Source organism: Malurus melanocephalus, unplaced genomic scaffold (genome assembly GCF_030028575.1).
Source record: "Malurus melanocephalus ecotype Western Australia unplaced genomic scaffold, MMel_1.1 scaffold_588, whole genome shotgun sequence".
Lineage (NCBI taxonomy): Eukaryota > Metazoa > Chordata > Aves > Passeriformes > Maluridae > Malurus > Malurus melanocephalus.
This window is the reverse complement of record NW_026623820.1, coordinates 38,090-53,614: the sequence shown is the minus strand read 5'-3', so window position 1 is coordinate 53,614 and position 15,525 is coordinate 38,090. Positions and strand designations below refer to the sequence as shown.

The 15,525-nt window shown below is 50.7% G+C and overlaps 1 protein-coding gene across 4 annotated transcripts; it reads left to right on the top strand.

The window, feature by feature from the left end:
* The first annotated feature begins 1,602 nt into the window (after positions 1-1,602).
* Positions 1,603-14,964, top strand: LOC130583444 (uncharacterized). 4 transcript variants are annotated; one of them, XM_057382779.1, is made up of 4 exons: positions 1,603-1,784; positions 10,231-11,259; positions 11,386-11,558; positions 12,263-14,964. In XM_057382779.1, the coding sequence occupies exons 2-4, from the start codon at positions 10,851-10,853 to the stop codon at positions 12,638-12,640; spliced, it is 960 nt and encodes a 319-aa protein (XP_057238762.1). In that variant the 5' UTR covers positions 1,603-1,784; positions 10,231-10,850; the 3' UTR covers positions 12,641-14,964. The 4 variants fall into 4 exon arrangements, with proteins under 4 accessions (XP_057238762.1, XP_057238763.1, XP_057238765.1 ...); XM_057382780.1 differs by having other exon boundaries at positions 1,603-1,878; XM_057382782.1 differs by lacking the exon at positions 1,603-1,784 and adding an exon at positions 1,886-2,115.
* The last annotated feature ends 561 nt before the right edge of the window (positions 14,965-15,525 follow it).

The following is a 15,525-nucleotide window of genomic DNA, read 5'->3' as shown; positions in this document are numbered from 1 at the left end:
TCTCCCTGCCAAAATATGTTTGTTGTGAACGTAAAAGCAAATTTGCCACTGCAGGCACGGATCTGACTTGGTTACACTGGCTATCTGACTTTTGACTTCAGAGGAACAAAGTCAGAAGAGCACTTTGACCCTATCCCTAGTGTAGGGCTTTAAAAACCACAGACCTTTCTGAGAAGCGGGTGTGCTGATCAGCTGAAGTATGTTGCTAAAGGCATTTSTGTTCAATTCCTAACAAAGGAAAGAAGCTTCACCTTTTGAATGCAGTGCAAGAATACGTCCCATCTACCTTCATCACAGGACATGAGCAAGACCAGGGCAGGTGTCTGTAATGCATATRTAGCAAGAAGAAAAACTGGCTTATTTTCTGTTCTGCTGCAAAACCAAGGGGTATGAAACCAGCGTGGAACAAGTTCAGCAAACAAAGAAACAAACAAAACAAAACCCCAAAGAAAGCAAAAAGGAAGTTGTTCTTCATATAACATCTTGTTAAAGGGCAGATTTCCCTGCCAGGGGATTTTGTAGCCTACTAAAAGTTCACATGGGTTCAATGAGAAACTGCAGTATGTCTAAATGAGGAGTATCAGTAGACTATCGTGATGACCTTAGAATCATGGAACTATTTAGACTGGAAAAGCCTCTAAGATCATTGAGTCTACTTCCAATGCCATTCCCACAGCATTGCCAAGACCACCACTAAACCATGTTCCCAGGTGCCACATCTGCTTTTTTTTTTAACACTTCCAGAGGTGGTGATTCTRCCACTGCTCTGGGCAGGCTCTTCTAATGCCTAACCACCCATTCTGCAAGGACTATTTCCCCAATATCCAAACTAAACCACCCCTGGTGCAACTTGSGGCTTCCCTTTGTCTTGTCCCTTGTTCCCTGCGAGCAGAGCCCAACCCCCACCTACATGGCTGCACCCAGTGTTTAACATTTTCTTTCTCTCTCACATTACGGTAAAGCCATAAAGGTTAACTGGTCCCAAAGTCCTGTACACTCTTATTCTCATAACAGCTCTAATCTCTCCAGGGGAGGCAGGTAAGGTCACTGAACCAGCAGAAAAATAATTGTATTGTGAAGAAGGTTTCTTGTCAGCTGTTGCCTGAAGCAGGTTCCTGCGGAGTCCCGAGCAGCAGGCCCAGCCCCACAACGGTGGTGGCAGCGTGTGGGGGATTCTGATCCCCTCCCGGGGGSATCCCAGCAGTTGGCAGGGAGCCTTATAAGCCAAGCCTGAACAAGGACAGACATTTGAACATCTCATTTGGRGGCACTTGCAAAGGTGAGAACAGCTCAAAGCACGAGTCTGCTTCAATTTCAGAGCGAACGGCCCCGCTGTGGCCTCTGCCCCCTCCGCAGGGATGGAGCTGGTGCATCCAGGGCTGGATGGGACCTCTGGGGACGGCAGCGCTGCCTCCTGTGAGGCTTCTCCTCCATCCTCTGGCACGGCTGTGTCCAGCCACGCCTGGGCCATGCTCCGGGCCGGACCGGACAGCCCTGTGCCCTAAAGTGCCGGGGCCCAGGAGCGCGGCTGCTCCGAAAGGGTTACGAGACGGACCCGCCCCCCCGTTCATCGGTCTCCTCCTGGGTGACCTTCCCGGCAGCCTTTGCTGGCTCTGCCCCACCAAACAAAGACGGCAGGAGCTTTTCAAACAASCGTTTCCCAGAAAGCTGGCTGCGGCAGAGCCGGGCTGTGCTGGCACCTGGCGGGTCCCGGCCACCGGAGAACGCCGGCAGCGAGTCGGTGCCGTCGCCTGAGAGGACCCCGGCCGCCGTCCGGAGCTCCTGTACGTGGCTGCTCTGCCCATTTGCTTCTGGGCATTGAGCTGGTTTGGGTGCTACGAGTGACGTGGGGAAGGATAAGAGGCGCTCCTGGCAGTGGTGCGAGCACAGGGAGGGTGCAGCAGGGACCGGGCTTCGGGGCCCCCGGCCGTGCGGAGGCTGGCTCGGTGCTGAGGTTCCGTGTCGGAGCTGAGAGGTACATCCCCGATCTGAAGTGCTRTCTTCCAGCAGCTTCTTGAACTCAGAAACCTGCCCAGCAATTTTGCAGCGAAGTGCAGACTCCTTTAGATACCGTCCATGTGTTGGTGGGCGACCAGGAGAGAAATAGCAGAGTTCGTGAGGGCTGCTTTTGGATCTTAATTCTGTGCATTGCTGTCCCTTCCCTGCTGCATTCCTGGGCTTCTGCTGAGGATAGGTTTTACGGCTACCTTCGCTGGTGAACTGCTCTGCTCCCCTGACAGGGGGTTGAGACTAACTGTCTCTAAACGCTGCCTGAGGCTGAGTGCGCTTGTCTCGTTTGTTGCACCAGCTTGAGACTGGCGCTTCATCTGTSCTTCCTGTTCATTGGCTTTGGATTGTGGTGGCGACTACTGAGTGGAGGGCTCTCCTTGACCCCCCAGAGATCCAGGTGATCACTGGGTCATTCTCCCCATAGCGACACTGGCATTCCTTTATCACACTGAGRTGTGAGCACCCTGTACCAGGTATTCCTTAGCTTTTGTAGGGATTCCACTGCAGCACTGGCTCAGCCCACAGCCTCTGCATGCTGGTGTTTTCCCTGTGCTGGAAGATCTTCGGTCTGCCTCTCTATTCAGTCTGTCACTCCTTCCGCACCTCTGTGAGAGTATGTTTAGATGTATATCTGGCTCCAGTGGGTATAGTCTGTATGGCTTCCTTAGAGGAATTGCAGAGTGGGGAATTTGTCTTCTGAAGACTTGGAAACTTTTCATCCAAATGTGTAGAGACAGYCTTAGTTGTCATTGCAGAAAGCTGAGAAAGTTTCCAATGGCTGCACTGTTGAGTAACTATGTAGATTTGGAGTAGCAAAAATGGGGGATTTTGAGAGTTCCTCTCTAATCTGCAGGAACGGTGAATTTAGCAATTTGGCTGTAATATTTTTTGGTCTATTAAGTCATCTACCATAGTTTCTGAACATCTGGCCCTCTCTGGAGGTCTAAGGCTATTCTTGCAGTGCACAGCRGTAGTAAGTAGGCCATGAACAGGCKTAGGACTTCAGGACTGTCTGCCCCTGGATGTGTCAAGTGCCTATTCGTGTGTTTCAGGGCTTTTCGCCTAAAAACTGTGCCTTAATGCTTTTTTCCCCTCTGTTCTCCTGCAACACTCTTATGCCCTGATGCTGTAGGAATATACCTGCTCAATGTTAAACTTAGTCAAACGTCCTCGGAGTAAGTATGTTACACTTGGTAGTGATTTTTTCCTCTTCCGCCATGTGAAAGACGAGAAATTCAAGGTGTGCTTGTGGTGTTGCCAGTGTAGCACTCTCTGCTAGAAAGGCTACATCTGTGGAGAACAGTGACTCAGAGTGCATAACGCTTTACAGAGAGGCACAGGTAAAGAGGCAAAGCAATGAGATACTTGGCATTTATTGTTCTTGTCTGGATACTCAATTTTGCCTTGATAAATTTGTTCAGTCTGAGGGCAGAGAAGGATTTTGGAGACAGAGTGTGAAATCCAGCCTGTTCCTCTCCCACAGGCCTTTCCAGGTGCTCTGTGAAAGCATTTTGTTCTTTCAAGCTRTGGTTCCACAGTTAATACGATGTTTAGATGCTCCAAATATTTTCTTAATACAAACCTGACCTTTACCAGACACAGCATCACAACCATGCTGAGTTTTTCAGACCAGGTAATAAAATATTGGTGATGACATTTGGGTTTTGGGTTGTGGGAGAGTTGATCCAGTGCAAAGCCTTTTTCTTCAAGGCTATCAACCTGTGTGATTTTTTACAGTGTCTCTGCTCTGTRGTATATGGCCTGGGACCCTTTTACCATTAGGGAGGATTTTCTTGTATTCCTGATATTGTTAATTTTCTCCCCTCAAACAGGAGGTAACTGTACTAACAACACTAACAGTGTTGTTACCCTGTGTCCCTAAACATCCCAACACACTCCTCTTTATTTTTCTACTGTATCTTTAWACTCAATTCCCCACTTAGCTCCAGGCTGTAGTGGCATTGTCTGGGGCAAGAGCAAACTATGTGTATCATCCTACTCACAATTTTTTTGCAACACCCTAAACCTTAACTTTCCTCATTGTTCACATTCTGCAAAACTTACAGTAGAAMCATAACTGTTTGTATTTTCCATGTAAGGGTCTGATTTTTGAAGTCTGGCCAGGCAGGGGTAGCTCCTCAACTGCTCTGAAAGCAGAGCATAAATGAATGAARCAATTGTCAGAGCAAGTGACAGAGCAAAGCAAGTTGTGGGCTTTAAAAAGCTCACTTCAAATCCTGGGCTAGAGACCCAGCCCTTTCYCTCTGCCGTTCTGATAGCTGAAGTGCAACTTGATTAAAATCTTTGGAGGTTATCCCTTCAGAGGGGAGCCAGCATGGTTCAGGTAGCAGCAGCACCATCAAAATTATTTGCACCCATCACCTTTTAATAAGACTTGTAACTGAKGTGCTCCTTCACCAATTTTGCAATTKRTCWGGGCTGTGTAAGGTGGGATGCAGCSTCACTACACTCAGTGCTGTGWGATAATGTTRTTGCTTCCATGAGGCTTGGCAAATTCCACAGAGTGGTGGTACTGAGTAAAATTGCAGCCTAGAAGAAATGGCCATTTTTCCTTGCACAGATCTTCCTACTTTGGCAGCATTTCAGCATTGGGCACCTAATACTGTTCATCTTCCTCCAAGCTAAGTTTCATTGAACTACCTTGGCCAGCTCATTGCCATTCTCGGGGCTGTCTTGTGCAGGGCCAGGAGCTGCACTCARTGATCCTTGTGTGGGTCCCTTCCAAATCGGCATGTTCTGTGACTCTGTGAGCCTTTCTGATTACCTGTCTTCACAGAGCTAWGACTTCCCAGTCTGCCTCTACAGCAGTAACACCATTCCCGGCATGAATAGACAAGAACTATTCATGTCCCTTCCAGGTGGTGTCGGGTAGGCTGTGGAACAGGACCTGAGGGCAGGAAGCCCAGTGGAGGATTCTCCTGCYTGTGGACACATAGCTGTGTTCAGAGCACAGTTCTCTGCAGGGTGAAGATTTGCTCATTCTCAGCAGACTCACTCCTTCCACAATACCTTTTCTCTGCTTGATAGACTTTTTGCTGTCTGAATCCAAATCTTAATCCCATATAAACCAGTACTRTCCTCCTTGTGCTTCTGGGGGATGTTTTTAGTGATTTCTTCCCCTTCAAGCTGTTGCAGAGTATCTTGCCAGCTTTTGCAGCAGTTGTTCAGAATACTATGGGAAAGCAACAAAACCAAACAAGATGGATGACTGTCCCTCCCCAGCTGCTTGCAGCTGCTCTGGCTTCCCAGGGTATGCTGAGGGTCTGAGAAGGAGTTCTAGAAATCAGAGGCATAGGAAAGGGTGGGCGAGAGAGCCTTGTCAGGCTATTACTAGTCACAAGGCCCAGGTCTGACAGATTTGACTTGTGTCTCCTTACAAGGTCCRTGAGGATCAATCCCCTTTTGGCAACACTGAATCCATTGTGAATGATTTTCCCATGCCCTGGTGCACTGGCCCTGTACTGTACAAAGAGAGTTAAAGTTGAAAGGAAAGAGACATAACCCATCCTCCTTCGTTCTTCATGGTCTTTTATGGACCTTCTTAGGGGAGTAGTATTTTGCAGTCTGTGCAGCATGTCGAGTCCTTGAGTCCAACATGCTTTGGGATGTTAACAACATAAAGTGTCTGTTTTCAATTGCTGAGACCACACAAATGAGCTGCAATCTCCTTCAATCACATCTGTCCTCAGCATCAGCAGTTTGTCTTTCCAGTGAGACCTGTTGCTCTTCCTCTGTACCTGCTGCCCCATGGCTGTGCTGGTTCTGAAATGGTGGATGGCAGCTTGTTGCCCTGGTTAAGCCCATCTGTACATAAATGTCTCCTTCTCTCCAAGCTATTCCATCTTGTGGGCCAGGCTGGCCATRGGCATGCTATGGTGCAGCTGAAACAGCCATTGAGAAAACACAACCCCAGAGCAGCACAGTTGGCTCACCCCATCACGAATTCCAGAAGCAGCTTTCCTGAGGGTAAAAATTGTCTGTATCCAAGAGTAGCTGTGAGACAAAAGGGGGTATTTAATCTTCCCAGACATGAGCCAACCCTGGTGACACAACTAATGTTTCACTCTTGGGGAATTTGGCATTTAAAGCCYGGTAATCAGAGCTTCAGAGGAACTGTGGGAGAGACAGATGGTAGTGGCCAGGGGTGGATGTGTGTGCAGGCAGGTGGAGGAGCCCTACCCTGAGGACTTGTAGGATGGATCCTGGGGAGTTCCTCCCTCTCAGGGTCACCTCCTGCAGTGGGRGCTTGCCTGAGCACTGGAACAAGTTGTGCAGAGGAAAAGCCTGCTTGGCCTAAGGCTAGTGGTTCCATCACTTGAGTTGTAGGAAACCTGGATTCTTGCTTTTCTTCCTAGACCTTAAATCCACTCTGCTCTGAAAGGAGCTCTGGGACATGCAGGAGTGCTGCCTTCTTTCTCCTTCTCTCTTGAGGCTGTTTCATTTTGTATGTAATATTGTCTCAGCCAGAGAGCATGGGAACTAAAGAAATAATCCCAGTGATGAGAAGGCTGCTCCAGGCACTGGACTGTGTTTCTGTGGATATAGCTACATGCAGAGTTATGGAATAAAGCATTACCAGCAGCAATATCTGGGTAAAGGAGCTTTCTCAGCTACAACTGAGTACGTAACGACTTCAGGCATTGCAAGCATTCAGCAGCAGCTGAAGGAGTGGCTGAGCTGTAATTTGTACAGACACCTCAACTGGCAGGCTGAAGCAAAATTCCTATTGCAGGCCCGGTGGTGTRACAAGGCATGCATCTGCTCACACAAACGTGTGTGTCCAGCTGGCTGTGTAAGGCCTCGGAAGCCAATCCACCAAAGGGCAGAACTTGTAGCCTGTGCTGCTGCATGACAGCCCCCCTGCTTGGGACTATRAGCCATCCCACTGCAAAACAAGGCGGAGGGGGGTGGGGGAAGAYACTCTCAGACCATGAGGAGCCATTGCAGCTTGCAGGGGAGTGATGTGTGCCTGCAGAATCTGGGTTTGCCAAAGGACTTGAAGGTGTGGCTGGAACACAGTGTGACAGCCGGGGAGGTGGAGGCAAGTGGGATTTCAGAACAGAGCMCTTTTATTGGCCACAGTCAGCTCACAGCACCTAGTCTTCCTATGGAAATGCAGAGCCAAACCAACTTTGTGGTGCTGCTCTATTTTAGAAATAGCAAAGGCTGAGTCAGTCCATATGAGACTGTTCCAGCGACTTTCTGGAGAAGATAATGCCTGAGTTCCTGATATCTACAGAAATGGAAAGGGTTAGAGGCAGAGGGAGTAAGCTTACATAATTACTGTGAATTTTCTTCCACAGATGTGCTCCCTTTCCCTACCCTCCTGCAAAATGACCACTGAAATTAACTTCTTCTGAGTGGTGTAAGAAACGTTCAGAGGAATCATGTCACACCCAGCCTGGCCCTTCAAAGTGAAAGGAACTCTATCAGTCACAGGTCTAGGAAAATCCCTGAATCTTTCCCTCTCATTGAACTAATTTTTGTTTTTCCCTGTGCAAAAATTATTGGGAGAGTAACTAACACCTTGAAGACCAGGTGAGTGTAAAGGTCTCATCTGTTTGTGAACGTGTAACTTCCTAAGGTGTGTGCATAGCACAGGCTGCATCTCCGTGGGGAAAATAACCTCTGAAGAGGGAGAAAGAGAAGGTGATGGACTCAGTGTTGAAATGTGCATTTAATCAGGGAAACTGCGAGTTTGCAGCAAGACCTGGATACATAAAGTTGTAAGTAGAGATGGAACCAGGCCAGGCTCTTACAAAGGCTGACTGTGGGATCTCATGACTTGGCCTTCCAGTACTTRAAGGGAGCTTACAAGGAAGATGAAGAGATACTCTTCACAAGGGCATCTAGAGACAGGACAAGGTAGAATGGCTTCAAACTGTCACAGAGTAGCTTTAGGTGGGATATTGGGAAGAAATTCTTGGCCATGAGRGTGGAGAGGCTCTGGCACAGGTTGCCCAGAGCAGCTGTGGCTGGTCCATCCCTGGAAGTGTCCAAGGCCAGGTTGGACAGGAYTTGGAGCAGCCTGGGATAGTGGAAGGTGTCCCTGCCCATGGCAGAAAGTGGAATGAGATGTGCTTTAARGTCCCTTTGGACCCAAACCATTCTGGATCCCTCAGTTCAGGAGAGACAGTGAGGTACTGGAGTGAGTCCAGAGAAGGGCAGTGAAGCTGGTGAGGGGTCTAGAGGGTAAATCTTATGAGGAATGGCTGAGGGAACTGTGGTTGTTTAGCCTGGAGAAAAGGAAGCTCAGGGGTAACCTTATCACTCTATAACCATCTGAAAAGCAGCTTCTCCCAGTGAACAAGTGACAGGACATAACCTCAGACTGCACCAGAGGAGGGGTCAGGTTGGACATCAGGAAGAATTTTTTCACAGGAGGGCTTGTCAGGCATTGGAATGGGCTGCCCAGGGCGCTGATGGAGTCACCATCCCTGGAGGTGTTTAAGAAAAGAACAGRTGTRGCACTTAGTGCCATAGTCTAATTTACAAGTTGATGATTGATCAAAGGTCGCACCCGATGATCTCAGAGGTCTTTTCCAAACTAATTGATTTCTGTGATTCTGATCTTGGAGGAAATTGCTGGAATACTGTGTTTTTTTGGAATACAGTAATGTTGCTTTCACTGGTAACCCTCTTCCCCTACCTGGGAGGTGTAGCTAGAGAGTAGCTGTTGCTGCATTTGCCTTCTGCATCTCCTGCTCACCCGCKGGACTCTGACCCTGCACCCTGCTTCTCAGTGTCTTCTCTGAAATGGCTTTCCAGGTATTGGTCTACCTCGGATCAGTAAACAGACATTTTTTAAAAGCTCTGCTGCAGAGGCAAGTGCTGTTCTTGAAGGATAAGGAGCCTGGGTGAACTCTATGGAGCTGCTGTCTGCAGCCATGCCCTGCTGYCCTGAAGCCATCCTGGCCAAATTCCTCACCCTGCTGCCCATCCAACAAATGGGGGTTCTGAGGGAAAACTGTGCATTGGGAATGCTGAGCTTATGTGGGGTTAGCAGGGCAGGGATGGTCTGTGCCTCCTGTGAACTGTCCCCAAAGCCAGAAAAGCAGGGCAGGGCAATGGGAGCTCAGTGGAGGGCTTGGGAAGGGCTGAAGGGGATGAGCATGTGATGAAGGAGGGATTTGGGACCTGGGGATGATACACAGAGAGCAACATCATCAGTGGAGAGGGAGCTGGAGGAGTTTGCATTTCTTCAAGGTGCTCTCCTCATCTTCCCTATGGAGGCTGGGTGAAGGCTGCAGCCATGGCTGTTGGCTTTCCTGGCGTTTATGTAAACTATGTTTCTGTCACCAACTGCTCAGATACTCCCATGTTCTCTGGCCGTGTCTGGAGACACCGGGAGGAGGGCAGAGTATATTGTCAGGGCTCGAGCTCCTCATACCCGCAGCTTCAAGGCTGGTCTCCTTGGAGCATCTCCCCTTGACATGGGAAAGGTTGAGAATTTCTGACCTTTTGCTCTTGCTGTGCAGTWATAGTGTCTACATCCAAGGATGTCTGTTTTCTAATATCCACTCTCCCAGCTCTTGTTTACAAGGTCTCTAATGCACACAGCAGGGCATGAGGTGGATTTCAGATGTGAACAGAGCTGGATCAAAGTACAGCCTACRTCTCTGGAGCTAATGTCTCTCTTTTGCCATGGAAGAAGTAAGATGCAGAGGGACAAAGCTCCTCTGTCAAATTAAGTGACTCCATTTCTCCTCAAGGCTGATGTCCAATAGTCTCTATGCCTCCTTGGCTAACATAACACATTATTATCTTTTTTAAGATCCACATATCCCTTGAGACATGTGGTTTGGAAAAGGTTCCTGTATCACATCTGCTTGGCAGCAGCCACTTGAYGTAGTCTCTTTCTAATTGAAAAAGTGTTTTGCTGCCTTCTGGGAATTCTTGGAGGATATTTATTTTAGTGAAGTGAAATCCAGAAGTATGTCCTTTAGGGAGCAGCTGCAGCACTGAGGGTCCAAGAACTGCCTGCAGATTAAGGAATTTGGTAGAAAGTGGAAAAAGCCCTCCACCATAGTTGTGTAGACACATTATGTGTGCAGGTATAGACATACATAGGGATATCCCTGTGTGGCACAGGCGCATACGGGCTGTGAGAGGGCAAGCACAGGAGGTCTAGCCATTACATTTATAGTTGTGCCTTCTTTACAACGGATGTATCGCTGCTTGCATTTGCTTCTCTCAAAGGTACAGGACAGTGTCATCTCCAGACCCAAGGGCAGTCTCTGCAGCACCAGCAATTCCCACACGGAGTTTCTATGTTTTGCTCACCGTGACCTTCTGGGCCACCAGGGAGACACAGTGGGGTCCTGCCAGCCTCATGCAATGAACTGTCACTTGCCAGGATTCACACTAGGCTTCCCAGGACACTGAGCTGCTGCTCAGGATCCTGACCGCTGCTGATTGCTTGCTGTGCTGCTGGCAGGGTGGGATCRATGTCCAGTTTGGGACACTGGGCAGAGCCAAGCCCATCACCATCCTCTGTGCCCTTAGCAGACTGGGTGACCAAGCTGGACTCTTCTGTTTAAAGGGTTCCACATGAGTGAGGGACAGGCTTGGGGCTGTCCATATTCACCCCGGTGAGAAGAGCCATCTCCTTCRCCCTTTCCATCTGGGACCGTGTCACTGCTGGAAGCTGGGAATGGCACCACATGGACCCAGGACAAGGGCCAGCAGCCTGGCAGTCAGGCACTAGCTGAGCCTGAGCACCATCACAGGGCACAGAGCTGCCAGGGGGCTGCCAGCATCCCCGCCACGGCTGCACTCCAGGGATGTAGGTGCTGGCCACAGGAGGGGTCCCGGCAGCCATGGGCCGGCTCGATGACCATGCCAAGAGGAGAATCGTGGAGCTGCGCAGGGCTGGGCTGAGCTTCCGCAAGATCAAGAAGGTGCTGGAGYTGGATGACATCCGGGTGACGCCACAGGCCGTGTACCTCTTCCTCAAGAGGAAGAGCGTGGAGCCAGGGTCAGTGGCAGCTGGCTGGGATGGGGACCAGTCTTGGTCCCCACTGCAGGGRCACGATGCTGAGTCCCCCCGGCTGCTTGGCACCTGGCCCTCTGCAGGGCCCACCGAGGATCCCACGGACAGCCAGGCACCCTGCTCCGCTGGCAGCCAGGACACCAAGGAGGGCATCCAGATTGTCAGTGTGGCCTCGCTCTGCAAGAACAGTGGGCAGCTCGGGGACACCCTGCCCATGGGGCTGGCCCCTGGGAATGGTAAGGCCTGGCCCCACTGGGGTTCACCATGGTCACCCCCCTGGCACTGCTGGGCTTGGGAAAGGGCCCCATTCTGCCCTGGAGACGCCCCAAGGGCCTCCTTTTGAGGTGTTTCTATTCTTGCAGGTGATGACAGCTCCACAGGCACATCCCTGGCACTGGGGACTACTCTGGGGGGTCTGGCCATCCCCCCCCAGCCACTGCCCAGCCAGAGGCAGCTGGTCACACCCCCCACCCAGAACTCACACCTGATGRTGAAAAAGAAGACTGTGGACAGGGCTATCCTCCTGCAGAAAAAGGTAGGATGGCAGGATGGGAGAGTTCATGTGCTCTGGCCAGGAACTGCTGCMGTGCTGCTATCTGGCCAACCCTGCACAGCACCCTGCTGCATCTACATCATGTGGTGGGGCAGGCTTCTGGGGGTGAAGGGCTCCCAGAATGCCTCCCAACCTCTGCTAGCTGCAGTCTACAGCAATGCTTGACCCTGGCACTTGGTGAGTGTGTCTGGGAAGGCCCTCTGGGGATGCTGAGGCCATGGGCYCATCCACCTGCAGCCATCACTCACTTCTGGCCATGGAGATGTCAGTGGCTGCCAGGCCTGGCCTCCAGCCTGTAGCTCACAAACCTCTTTTTAAGGTGTCTGTACCAGCCTGGGAGGTTCTTCCAGCCACCCAAGGTTGGAAAGCAAAATGCAGGAGATGCTGTTTCTGTCCGTGCAGAGAGCAAACACAAGCTTGGCATCAGCATGGGCAGCCCCACTGCACCCACACAGGATGGATCAGCACATGCTAATAGAACATGGGGCACCAGAGGCTTAGAGGCTGGGTGAGCTGAAGTGCAGCTCATGATGAGGTCTAGGGGTCTGCAACAAGGTGATGGCTCGCTCTGAGAGCTTTTCTCTGAGCCATGTAGCTAAGTGCAGAATAAATCCCTTGTTAAGTGCCATTGAATGGGCAGCTGATAATGTTTCTCACTCCCTTCTCTCCTGCCTCCACTATTCCAGGTCAAAGATGCCAGCACTCAGACTGCTCTGCCAAACCCTGCGGGTCCGGRAAATCACAACGTTGCTTGGGGTGGMCCAGTGCTCCCCACTGCTCCCAGCTGTCCTGCCATTGCTGAGAAGCTGGACGCTGTACAGACAGAGGTCCAGAAGCTGAGCCAGACCCTGCACGCTGTGCTGGAGTGGCAGTGCCGCCTGGAACGCCAGCAGGAGCACCAGCAGCGGCTGCAGCAGGAGGTGCTGATGACCCTGCAGCAGCTCAGCTCCACTGTGAGCCATGGYGCCGTGCCAGCCACCCAGCCCTGTGGCTCCTTCAGTAGCATGGCTGAGCCCTCGCCCACCGTGCTGAACTTCAGCCATTTCAAGATGGAGCTGATCTGAGCTCCTTCAAGGCCCATGTGCTCCAGCAGTGTGGTGCTGAAGGCAGGATGGAGCCAGGAGGAAGAACCATCTCTCAAGCATCTGCCCAAGGATTACGTGCAGCACACAGTACAGAAGATCCCTGGTGCCTCAGGTTCCCAGTCCTGCTGACCGGAAGGGGCTGCCTGGCACAAGAGACTGGACAGTGGAAGGCTGAGTTCTCACGCCTCCTGTGCTGTTCATCCTGGCTGGCACTGGAACTGGCTGGGGCCCATGGACCTCAGCAGAAGGCAGCTGCCTGCAAGGAGAAGATGCAGCTCAGATGGACACAGCAGGGAAGTGTGACTCCAAGAAAACGCAAGGCTTTCTTCTCATGAGAGTCAATGCTGTGATAATCAGTCCTGCCCTCCCCTCCACAGAGCCTTGTWCAGTAGAAATCTATCTATGCCATGGTCCAGAACCAGTGTGGGATCAGTATCTGCATTTTCCCCTCACCTGACCAGTGAGCAGGCTAGATGCGTGTGGGTCACTCTCACCATGCATGAAACTGCAAAGCGTACAGAAACCCATGAGGTGAGAGCAGCACTCCACACACTAAGGATGTTGTTGGAGTCTGGCATCAGCTGCTGCACCATTAGGGATAGCTTAGACTGTGTAGGAAACAATCTTTTACTGAGCAGATTCATTCTCCTCACCCCACAAACTCAGCAGACTCAGAATCTGGGACTGCTGCTGCCCACTGTCTGGCAGGATAAGGGCAGGACCATAGCAGTAAGAGTTGCACCTGGGCAGGAGCTGATGAACTGTAAGTTCAGCTCTCCTGTAACCCACTTTCCTGGGCAGGACAGCCTCCTGGTTGTGATCCCCAGCAGCAAGGGTTGTCCCTACAGCAGGCTGCTGGTGCTGCAGTGCTGCTCAAGCAGAGCAGGGCCTGATGCTAGAACCACCATGCCTGGAACAGAAGGGTGCAGGGGTGGCTGATGTGCCCTWACTCCAGAAGGACCAGAGACTGGCCTTGCCTGCCAGGTGGAAAGGTCTGATGGGGGTGACCTTGGTTCATCAGAAAGCAGTGAATCCTGAGAGAAGGCTGAGCATGTCCTTCCTCAGCATCAGCCACACCAGTTCTGTCTGTGCAGGCACCGTACTTGGCACAACCTGTGCCTACAGGAAGTCCCCAGCCTGTTTCTTAGGTCTCGTGTAGTCCAAGGTCAAAATTAAGGGTAAAAAACAATTCAGGTGTCTGTRCACAGATAGAGCTGTACACACATGCACAGATGTAGATAGATGTATGTGTACACCTGGGCATTTAGAAAGTCTGTGCAGCAGCCCCAGTGTATGGGGGAGCTGGACACCCCCTCTGAGACACATCCCTGGCCCCAGGGCTGTCAGACCCAGCTGTGCCCAGGAGAATTAGAAGTTTGCTGCAATCTGCTTGCGGTCATTCATTTCGATGTTGGTGTAATTTTGGGGACRTCTGAAAAGTAACAGATGAAGAAAAACACATGGTCAGTTGCTCTGCTCTTTTGCACAAGGCAGCTAATCTGCACCTCAGCTTTGAAAAGAGGCTGGATGACCAGCACTCAGCAGTCACTGTTTCCTAATGTCTCTGTCAATGTTTTGGAGAAAAACAGCAGCAGAACTGCTGCTATTCCATGGCACATGTACATTAACTTAAAACCACCCTGGTTTTCTGAAAGACCTTCCCTAAATCTGACTTAGGSTATTTTTAAAATTAGTTTTAAAAAMCACATATACTGGGTTTTCTATTCCCCAAATGTATTCTAAGAACTTCCCTCATTYCCAGCTCTTGCACATCAGCCCCTTATCCAGTGCTGAAAGACGAACAGYAAAAATTGTTTAAAATAAATCACCTGGGCTGGTTATATGACCCATCCACTGTAACATTCATTTCAGTTAGCCATACTGCTTGAGTGTTCACCTGCTGTTTGCCTCCTAACCACATCAGGGAACACCAGGTTGTTATTTAAAGTGGTATCATGTTATAACATGGAAGATGTTTCCTACCAAGGTAGTTTTAAAGTGTCTGTCATTTCCACCCTGCTCCAAGGAAGGGCCACAGCATCATCTGTTGTGTACCACAGGCCTTCAGCTTTCTGCTCTCCCACCACAGCATGCTGTTAGTACCACTGATGGCCCTTACACTGCAGCTGCTGACATGCCTAGCACCATCCAGGATTTATTGGTGTTATCTCAACCTCCTAGAGAACCTGCAGTTTGCTCTGTCAGAAACAAAGGGGCTTTGCAAAAAGGAAGGGCCTTTGCTGCAAAAATGAGAAGCAACATACTGAACTGTCTGAAAGCAGTGTAGATGTTCACTTGAATGAAGGAACGGGTCACCATGCAGCAGTTAAGAGCGGAGGCCCTGGGGGAAGAGAGGGTGGGCGATGCACAGCASATACAAGGGTGGTTTCTCACCTTTTGATGAAATAAAAGGTCAGGCCCACCAACAATACCAGAAGCAGGAGAGATCCCATGACAAACAGGGCAATTTTCCAGCCCTGGAAGGAAGCTGAAGGACAAATGCAGAGAAGAGGCATTGCAGCCATGACCATTCCCAGTATGGGAGGCCCCTAGGATGTCACAGAATCAGTCACAGAATGGGTTGGRTTGGGCYRGGTTGGGCTGGGTTGAGTTGGAACAAACTTTTAAAGGCCATCTAGTCCAAYTCCCCTGCCATGGGGAGGGACACCTTCCACCARACCAGGTTGCTCTGAGCCCCATCCAAACTGGCTTGGAACACTTCCAGGGATGGGGTAGCCCCAGCTCTGGGCAACAACAGGTTGGGCTGTTCCAGCCTCCCACTCTGAGRGACTCTTTTCTCTGCTGCTACAACCCTGTGACATCCTGGCTCTGGACAGTCCCAGCCCGGGTGCCAGTGGCTGCTC